The sequence below is a fragment of the Haematobia irritans genome, chromosome 4, assembly GCF_050003625.1.
Source record: "Haematobia irritans isolate KBUSLIRL chromosome 4, ASM5000362v1, whole genome shotgun sequence".
Taxonomy (NCBI): Eukaryota; Metazoa; Arthropoda; class Insecta; order Diptera; family Muscidae; genus Haematobia; species Haematobia irritans.
The window spans coordinates 193,841,090-193,851,737 of record NC_134400.1 but is presented as its reverse complement, the minus strand read 5'-3'; the positions used below and the strand labels follow the sequence as shown (position 1 = coordinate 193,851,737).

The 10,648-nt window shown below is 21.6% G+C and overlaps 2 protein-coding genes across 2 annotated transcripts; one reads left to right on the top strand and one right to left on the bottom strand.

The window, feature by feature from the left end:
• Positions 1-195: 195 nt before the first annotated feature.
• Positions 196-1,003, bottom strand: LOC142235211 (uncharacterized). The gene is made up of 2 exons (XM_075306477.1): positions 859-1,003; positions 196-756 (listed from the first exon to the last, which is right to left on the bottom strand). The coding sequence occupies exons 1-2, from the start codon at positions 868-870 to the stop codon at positions 397-399; spliced, it is 372 nt and encodes a 123-aa protein (XP_075162592.1). The 5' UTR covers positions 871-1,003; the 3' UTR covers positions 196-396.
• Positions 1,004-7,310: 6,307 nt separating this feature from the next.
• On the top strand, positions 7,311-10,648 carry LOC142234414 (uncharacterized). The gene is made up of 2 exons (XM_075305538.1): positions 7,311-7,378; positions 10,088-10,648. The coding sequence occupies exons 1-2, from the start codon at positions 7,367-7,369 to the stop codon at positions 10,523-10,525; spliced, it is 450 nt and encodes a 149-aa protein (XP_075161653.1). The 5' UTR covers positions 7,311-7,366; the 3' UTR covers positions 10,526-10,648.

Here is a 10,648-nt window from a genome sequence, read left to right as displayed (position 1 = left end):
TTCCTAGTAGAAAACGCCTTAAAGGATTTTTCATTTAATTTTATCTTTTTGTTAAATAAAAGTGATATATAGAATGTGGTTGTGCGCATGTCTCATGATATTTCCTTAGGCTTCTTCGAAAAAAATTGCACTTTACCTGACCCAATTAAAGCCCAAGCGAATATAAAAATTGCAGAAAAACAACAACTTCTGGAATCTATGTGCATAAACTATTCGACTGAATTTTTTATTTGTTGTTATTTTTTTTTTTTTTTCGTTTTTATGTAGATATTAATAAAGGGGTTTTGTTTTTTTTTTGTGTTCTTACTACAACTACGATATCATTTGGCAGCGCAATATTGTTTGTCTCGGTCAGCTCAATATGATTTTAAAAATCCTGATGATTTACATACATTTTTACCAGCTGCTGGTATATGAAGATGGATGGACTCCATATGAACCATAAGAACCATAGGGATATGATGACGAAACATAACCACTATGATACAATGGACTATGGACAGTTCTAAGGGCTGGTGAAACATATGAGGTCCTTACAACAGGAGCAACAACATCTTGGACCAAATTAGCAGCTTTATGGACAACAGCATGACTGCTATGAGATACTGAAGTTGGAACAGTTCGGACCACAGAACCAACAGTGGCATAGGAGGGTTGATGAACAGCAACTGGATGACCATAGCTAACATAGGGTGAACCACTCAAAAGGGTACTGGGATTGGCCATAGCCATGGCTACAAGGGCAAACAATACCACCTGGAGAGAGAGGGAGTAGAAAAATTGGTGGAAAATTAAAGTTCAAAAATATAGTAAATTTACAATTATGTTGTCTGCGCCTTTTGTTTTGTTATAACCTACCAACTTGAACATTGTTTTTCTTTTGTTTCTGGTCCTATGGGTTGTATTGTCCTTTGACGGTTGTCTCGGAAGCAATGATGCTTTTGATACATTTTCTGGATTTACACAAAGTATTTATAGCTTGGAAACCAATGTTAATATTTTAATTTTCAATGAGTTTTTGTCTATTTCAAATGCATGAGCAGCAACTTGTTCATTACATTTTCTATAAAGATAGGGAACATCTAATGCGATATTTGATGGTTCAGCTTCATTGATTAGAGGAATTTCTATCAAATCTTAGCATAGAATTTTAAAATCACAAAATTGTTACTAAGTAAGTATTTATTATTATTAGTACTAGAGTAATTTGATATAGCACTTCATTATTTTCCATTAATCAATCATGCATAAAAATTTAATATATACACTGGAAAAAAATTTACTAAAATTTTATTAATTAACACAAATATACCCCACAGTGTGGTGCAGGGTATTAAGAGAACGAAAATTCGATATATGAGATAGTTCTTATGGTGTGATATTTTTTTTAATATCGATTTTAAACAATATTTAGCCAAAATTTTGTTTCTATAGAAAAATTTGTCAACATTTTATTTCTATAAGAAATTTAAATAAAATTTCATTTCTACAAAAATAAACATTTTGTCAAACATTTTTTTCCTATAGAAAATTTTGTCAAAATTCTATTTCTATAGAAAATTTTGTCAAAATTGTATGTACATAGAAAATTTTGTCAATATTTTATCTATAGAAAACTTTGTCAAGATTTTATTTCTATAGAAAATTTTGTCAAAATGTTATATCTATAGAAAATTTTGTCAAAATTTTATTTCTATAAAAAATTTTGTAAAATTTTTATTTCTATAGAAAATTTTGTCAAAATGTTATCTTTATAGAAAATGTTGTCAAAATTTTATTTCTATAGAAAATTTTGTCAAAATTTTATTTCTATAGAAAATTTTGTCAAAATTTTATTTCTATACAAAATTTTGTCAAAATTTCATTTCTATAGAAAATTTTGTCAAAATTTTATTTCTATAGAAAATTTTGTCAAAATTTTATTTCTATAGAAAATTTTGTCAAAATTTTATTTCTATAGAAAATTTTGTCAAAATTTTATTTCTATAGAAAATTTTGTCAAAATTTTATTTCTATAGAAAATTTTGTCAAAATTTTATCTCTATAGAAAATTTTGTCAAAATTTTATTTCTATAGAAAATTTTGTCAAAATTTTATTTCTATAAAAAATTTTGTAAAATTTTGATTTCTATAGAAAATTTTGTCAAAATGTTATCTTTATAGAAAATGTTGTCAAAATTTTCTATAGAAAATTTTGTCAAAATTTTATTTCTATAGAAAATTTTGTCAAAATTTCATTTCTATAGAAAATTTTGTCAAAATTTTATTTCTTTAGAAAATTTTGTCAAAATTTTATCTCTATAGAAAATTTTGTAAAAATTTTATTTCTATAGAAAATTTTGTCAAAATTTTATTTCTATAGAAAATTTTGTCAAAATTTTATTTCTATAAAAAATTTTGTAAAATTTTTATTTCTATAGAAAATTTTGTCAAAATGTTATCTTTATAGAAAATGCTGTCAAAATTGTATTTCTATAGAAAATTTTGTCAACATTTTATTTCTATAGAAAATTTTGTCAAAATTTTATTTCTATAGAAAATTTTGTCAAAATTTTATTTCTATAGAAAATTTTGTCAAAATTTTATTTCTTTAGAAAATTTTGTCAAAATTTTATCTCTATAGAAAATATTGTCAAAATTTTAGTTCTATGGAACATTTTGTCAAAATTTTATTTCTATAGAAAATTTTGTCAAAATTTTATCTCTATAGAAAATTTTGTCAAAATTTTATTTCTATAGAAAACTTTGTCAAAATTTTATTTCTATAGAAAATTTTGTCAAAATTTTATTTCTATAGAAAATTTTGTCAAAATTTTATTTCTTTAGAAAATTTTGTCAATATTTTATCTCTATAGAAAATTTTGTCTAAATTTTATTTCTATAGAATATTTTGTCAAAATTTTATTTCTTTAGAAAATGTTGTCAAAATTTTATCTTTATAGAAAATTTTGTCAAAAGTTTATCTTTATAGAAAATTTTGTCAAAATTTTATTGCTTTAGAAAATTTTGTCAAAATTTTATTTCTTTAAAAATTTTGTCAAAATATTATTTCTTTAGAAAATGTTGTCAAAATTTTATTTCTATAGAAAATTTTGTAAAAATTTTATTTCTATAGAAAATGTTGTCAAAATTTTATTTCTATCGAAAATTTGGACAAAATTATATCTCTATAGAAAAATTTGTCAAAATTTTATCTTTATAGAAAATTTTGTCAAAATTTTATTACGTTAGAAAATTTTGTCAAAATTTTATTACGTTAGAAAATTTTGTCAAAATTTTATCTTTATAGAAAATTTTGTCAAAATTTTATTTCTTTAGGAAACTTTGTCAAAATTTTATTTCCATAGAAAATTTTGTCAAAATTTTATATGTATAGAAAATTCAAAATTTTCTCTATAGAAAATTTCTCTCTATAGAAAATTCAAAATTTTATCTCTATAGAAAAGTTTGTCAAAATTTTATTTCTTCAGAAAATTTTGTCAAAATTTTATCTGTTTAGAATATTTTGTCAAAATTTTATCTCTACAGAAAATCTTGTCAAAATTTTATCTATATAGAAAATTTTGTCAAATTTTATCTTTATAGAAAATTTTGTCAAAATTTAATTTCTTTTGAAAATTTTGTCAAAATTTTATTTCTTTAGAAAATTTTGTCAAAATTTTATTTCTATAGAAAATTTTGTCAAAATTTTATTTTTATAGAGATTTTGTCAAAATTTTATTTTTCTAGAAAATTTGGTCAAAATTTTATTTCTATAGATAATTTTGTCAAAATTTTATTTCTATAGAAAATGTTGTCAAAATTTTATTTCTATCGAAAATTTTGTCAAATTTTATTTCTGTAGAAAATTTCGCCAACATTTTTTTTCTATAGAAAATTGTGTCAAAATTTTATTTCTATAGAAAATTTTGCTAACATTTTATTTCTATAGAAAATTTTGCCAACACTTTATTTCTATAGAAAATTTTGTTAAAATTTTATTTCTATAGAAAATTTTGTTAAAATTTTGTGTTTATAAAAAATTTTGTCAAAATTTTATTTCTTTTGAAAATTTTGTCAAAATTTTATTTCTTTAGAAAATTTTGTCAAAATTTTATTTCTATAGAAAATTTTCTCAAAATTTTATTTGTATAGAAAATTTTGCCAAAATTTTATTTCTATAGAAAATGTTGTCAAAATTTTATTTCTATAGAAAATTTTGTCAAAATTTTATCTCTATAGAAAATTTTGTCAAAATTTTATCTCTATAGAAAATTTTGTCAAAATTTTATTTCTATAGAAAATTTTGTCAAAATTTTATCTCTATAAAAATTTTGTCAAAATTGTATCTCTAAAGAAAATTTTTGTCAAAATGTTATCTTTATAGAAAATGCTGTCAAAATTGTATTTCTATAGAAAATTTTGTCAACATTTTATTTCTATAGAAAATTTTGTCAAAATTTTATTTCTATAGAAAATTTTGTCAAAATTTTATTTCTATAGAAAATTTTGTCAAAATTTTATTTCTTTAGAAAATTTTGTCAAAATTTTATCTCTATAGAAAATATTGTCAAAATTTTATTTCTATGGAACATTTTGTCAAAATTTTATTTCTATCGAAAATTTTGTCAAAATTTTATCTCTATAGAAAATTTTGTCAAAATTTTATTTCTATAGAAAACTTTGTCAAAATTTTATTTCTATAGAAAATTTTGTCAAAATTTTATTTCTATAGAAAATTTTGTCAAAATTTTATTTCTTTAGAAAATTTTGTCAAAATTTTATCTCTATAGAAAATTTTGTCTAAATTTTATTTCTATAGAATATTTTGTCAAAATTTTATTTCTTTAGAAAATGTTGTCAAAATTTTATCTTTATAGAAAATTTTGTCAAAAGTTTATCTTTATAGAACATTTTGTCAAAATTTTATTGCTTTAGAAAATTTTGTCAAAATTTTATTTCTTTAAAAAATTTTGTCAAAATTTTATTTCTTTAGAAAATGTTGTCAAAATTTTATTTCTATAGAAAATTTTGTAAAAATTTTATTTCTATAGAAAATGTTGTCAAAATTTTATTTCTATCGTAAATTTGGACAAAATTATATCTCTATAGAAAAATTTTTCAAAATTTTATCTTTATAGAAAATTTTGTCAAAATTTTATTACGTTAGAAAATTTTGTCAAAATTTTATCTTTATAGAAAATTTTGTCAAAATTTTATTTCTTTAGGAAACTTTGTCAAAATTTTATTTCCATAGAAAATTTTGTCAAAATTTTATATGTATAGAAAATTCAAAATTTTATCTCTATAGAAAAGTTTGTCAAAATTTTATTTCTTCAGAAAATTTTGTCAAAATTTTATCTGTTTAGAATATTTTGTCAAAATTTTATCTCTACAGAAAATCTTGTCAAAATTTTATCTATATAGAAAATTTTGTCAAATTTTATCTTTATATAAAATTTTGTCAAAATTTAATTTCTTTTGAAAATTTTGTCAAAATTTTATTTCTTTAGAAAATTTTGTCAAAATTTTATTTCTATAGAAAATTTTGTCAAAATTTTATTTTTATAGAGATTTTGTCAAAATTTTATTTTTCTAGAAAATTTGGTCAAATTTTATCTTTATAAAAAATTTTGTCAAAATTTTATTTCTATAGAAAATTTTATTTCTATAGAAAATGTTGTCAAAATTTTATTTCTATCGAAAATTTTGTCAAATTTTATTTCTGTAGAAAATTTCGCCAACATTTTTTTCTATAGAAAATTGTGTCAAAATTTTATTTCTATAGAAAATTTTGCTAACATTTTATTTCTATAGAAAATTTTGCCAACACTTTATTTCTATAGTAAATTTTGTTAAAATTTTATTTCTATAGAAAATTTTGTTAAAATTTTATTTCTATAGAAAATTTTGTTAAAATTTTGTGTTTATAAAAAATTTTGTCAAAATTTTATTTCTTTTGAAAATTTTGTCAAAATTTTATTTCTTTAGAAAATTTTGTCAAAATTTTATTTCTATAGAAAATTTTCTCAAAATTTTATTTGTATAGAAAATTTTGTCAAAATTTTATTTCTATAGAAAATGTTGTCAAAATTTTATTTCTATAGAAAATTTTGTCAAAATTTTATCTCTATAGAAAATTTGTCAAAAATTTATCTCTATAGAAAATTTTGTCAAAATTTTATTTCTACAGAAAATTTTGTCAAAATTTTATTTCTATAGAAAATTTTGTCAAAATTTTATTTCTATAGAAAATTTTGTCAAAATTTTATTTTATAGAAAATTTGTCAACATTTTATCTCTATAGAAAATTTTGTCAAAATTTTATCTCTATAAAAATTTTGTCAAAATTTTATCTCTAAAGAAAATTTTTGTCAAAATTGTATTTCTATAGAAAATTTTGTCAAAATTTTATCTCTATAGAAAATTTTGTTAAAATTGTATGTTCATAGAAAATTTTGTCAAAATTTTATTTCTATAGAAAATTTTGACAAAATTTTATTTCTATAGAAAATTTGTGAAGTACCTCCTGTTGGAGACGAATATTTTGCAAAATCTAAAAAACAAGAATTCTACCAATCTACGAAACAGTAACAAATCTACCATTTTTTGTAGAATTCTACCAACTGTGGTAACTGTGATCACTATCCAGCACATTCTCTTCTATGAATTGGGGTCCATTGTCGTTTACATGATGGAATATATATGAGCTGATACCGGGTCAAACTGGGCAATTTTGTTATTTGTTCTATTGCCTCTGTCTATAAATGTTTTAAGATTTTTTAGTTAGAATCATTATGTTAATCATCTGGAATAAATTGATCACTCAATTTTTGAGTCTTTCGACATGCAATCATTAAATAGATCATTAATTGAAATTAAGTCAATTAAATATAGCCTCGCCCAAAAGACAATGTGCAAAAAATAAAAGCAAAATGTGTTTTTGTTTTTGGCACACTAGAGGCAATAATTTTGATTATTTAAAAACAAAATCAAATTTAATTAACGTAATGACCAAAGTGTTACTTCTGGTGACGCTTGGTTTAGTCTATATTTTATTGGCTGTCAAAAATGTATTTTTTTAGGTTTTAACTTGAAATAGTTTCGGCCAGAGTGAGTAAGGTTCTCTGTAACATCAACACCAACATACTCATACACCTTTACATTAGTAGATACTGTAACATCTGGGTCATAAACTAATTATGTCAACACAAAAATATAATTAAAAAAAAATAAATAACCACAAAATTAAAATTAGTTTGGGATTTTTTAATTATGTTAGGGCAGACTATATAAGCCATGCATGTATCTTAAGAAGTTATCAATCGCAACAAGCATTTCTTAGACTTAACAACGTAAATTAAGGATTAAAACAACTTCAGTCAAAATGTACAAATTGGTGAGTCTCATATTTGATATTCTATGTAAAGATATTTAATATGAAAACACGAAAAATCAGAGTTTGGCTGGACTATTGGTTTGTGAGAATTTCTAACCAGTATCACAAAAAAGGTGTCTCTCCCAATAAAAGTTGGCACAGAAAGTTTGCAACTATTCATAAAGAAAGTTAAACGTCTTCATATCAGTGTTTTATATAGAATTGTTAAATCGTACATATAAATTTGATATTAACCCGGTTTCTTTTTTCTACTATACAAAAATTTCCTTGCATACTTTAAGGAGGTACAAGTGCCCGCGCAAAAACTTATGATAAAAAGGGAAAATATTCCCACAAGAATAGTGTTCGACCCGATAATTTGACAAGATACCGATAATATCCGTAATCTGTAAAAACAATAGTGCAGCATAAATATAAATTTGAAGAAAGTTTTAACAAAATATAATCAAATATAGAACATTATTTAAAAAAAAAAGATCGAAAAAAAAAAAACAAAATAACTCAAGTTTTACCAAAAAGCTACCAAACTTAAAAAATCAAAATTTTATTTCTATAAAAAATTTTGTCAACATTTTATTCCTATAGAAAATTTTGTCAAATTTTATTTCTGTAGAAAATTTTGTCAAATTTTATTTTTGTAGAAAATTTTGCCAATTTGTGTTTTTATAGAAAATTTTGTCAAATTTTTATTTCTATAGAAAATTGTGTCAAAATTTTATTTCTATAAAAGAAATTTGTCATAATTTTATTTCTACAGAAAATTTTGTTAAAATTTTATTTCTAAATAAATAAAAAAAATTGTTAAAATTTTATTTCTATAGAAAATTTTGTCAAATTTTATTTCTGTAAAAAATTTTGCCAACATTTTTTTTCTATAGAAAATTTTGTCAAAATTTTATTTCTATATAAAATTTTGTAAAACATTTATGTTTAAAAAATATGTTGTCAAATTTTATTTCTGTAGAAAATTTTGCCAACATTTTTTTTCTATAGAAAATTTTGTCAAAATTTTATTTCTATAAAAGAAATTTTCAAAATTTTATTTCTATAGAAAATTTTGTCAAATTTTATTTGTGTTAAAAATTTTGCCAACATTTTATTTCTATAGAAAATTTTGTTAAAATTTTATTTGTAAATAAAATTTTGTAAAAATTTTATGTTTAAAAAAAATTTTTGTCAAAATTTTATTTCTATAGAAAATTTTGTCAAATTTTATTTCTGTAGAAAATTTTGCCAACATTTTATTTCTATAGAAAATTTTGTTAAAATTTTATTTCTAAATAAAATTTTGTAAAAATTTTATGTTTAAAAAAAAATTTGTCAAAATTTTATTTCTATAGAATATTTTGTCAAAATTTTATTTCTATAGAAAATTTTGCCAACATTTTATGTCTATAGATAATTTTGTTAAAATTTTTTTCCTAAATAAAATTTTGTCAAAATCTTATGTCTATAAAAATTTTGTCAAAATTTTATTTCTATAGAAAATTTTTTTAAAATTTTATTTCTATATAAAATTTTTTCAAAATTAAAAAAAAAAATTTTGTCAAATTTTATTTCTGTAGAAAATTTTGCCAACATTTTATTTCTATAGAAAATTGTGTTAAAATTTTATTTCTATAGAAAATTTTGTCAAATTTTATTTCTGTAGAAAATTTTGCCAACATTTTTTTTCTATAGAAAATTTTGTCAAAATTTTATTTCTATAAAAGAAATTTCTCAAAATTTTATTTCTATAGAAAATTTTGCCAACATTTTATTTCTATAGAAAATTTTGTTAAAATTTTATTTCTATAGAAAATTTTGTCAAAATTTTATGTCTATAAAAATTTTGTCAAAATTTTACTTCTATAAATTTTTTTTTTTTAATTTATTTCTATATAAATTTTTTTTATAGAATTTTGTTTCTATATAAAATTTTGTCAAAATTAAAAAAACACATTTTTTCAAAATTTTATTTCTATTGAAAATTTTGCCAAAATTTAATTTCTATAAAATAAATTTGTCAAAATTTTATTTCTATGGAAAATTTTGTCAAAATTTAATTTCTATAAAAGAAATTTGTCAAAATTTTATTTCTATGGAAAATTTTGTCACAATTTTATTTCTATTGAAAATTTTTCGAAAATTCTATTAATACAGAAAATTTTATTTCTAAAAATAATCTAAAGAAATCAAAACATCAAGAATTCTACCAATCTACCAAACAGTAAAAAAAAAACTACCATTTTTTTTTTTTTGAATTCCACCAACTGTGGCAATTGTGATTGTAAGTTGTCAAGTGTTTCTCACTTTCAGTATTTCTCTACAAAAAGTTATACTTTCCGAAGAAATATATGACAAAGTATATATGTACTCGTATAAATTTCATTGAAATACCGAAACCCGATAAACTGATGGTCAAAAACCGGTTTTCGCGATTAACCGAAAATGCGATTTTTTCACTATCCGGTTTCAGTGTCAGTTTTGGACACTACTAGATTCTACTTTGGTATAGCATTACAGTTTTGGTAGAATTTAGGATCAGTTTATTACCTAAATTCACAAATACCCCACAAATCTTATTTTAAAGATAAATTAAATATTCTTAGGTTAGGTGGCAGCCCGATATATCAGGCTCACTTTGACTATTCAGTCCATTGTGATACCACATTGGTGAAATATTCTTCGAAATCTAATTAACTTTTTATTCCCTCTTCTCACCAACAGTTTGTTCTCCTCGCTGCCGTCTTCGCCATTGTCGCTGCTCGTCCTGGTTATTTGGATGATCATCATTTAGCCTATGGGTCACCAGTAGCTACTACACTAGTCCATGAACCTGCCTATGCTCATGTTGGTTCTGTGGTCAAAAGTATTCCCACTGCTGTATCTCATCAGTCAATATCTCAAGTTCACTCATCAGCTCACGTTGTACAACCTTTGGTAGCTCCAGTGATTAAATCATATTCAGCTCCCTTATTGAAAACCTATGCACCAGTAGCTCCTGTTCTAAAAGCTTATGGAAGTCCTCTGGATCATGGTTATGGCGTAAGTCCATATATTGACTCGGCTTATACCACCTATGGCACAGGACCAATTTTGAAATCGTATGGCACATATGGTCATAATTATGGTTATGGTCATGGTTACCATGGTGATGTACTTTAAATACATTATGAAGCAGGGGAGAATAGAAAATTTTGTACATGTTTTGGAATTTTCAAAATTAATAAGGAATTTTTGTTTTTTACATTGGGATTTAAATAAATGGTTTAATTGATGATAAATAAA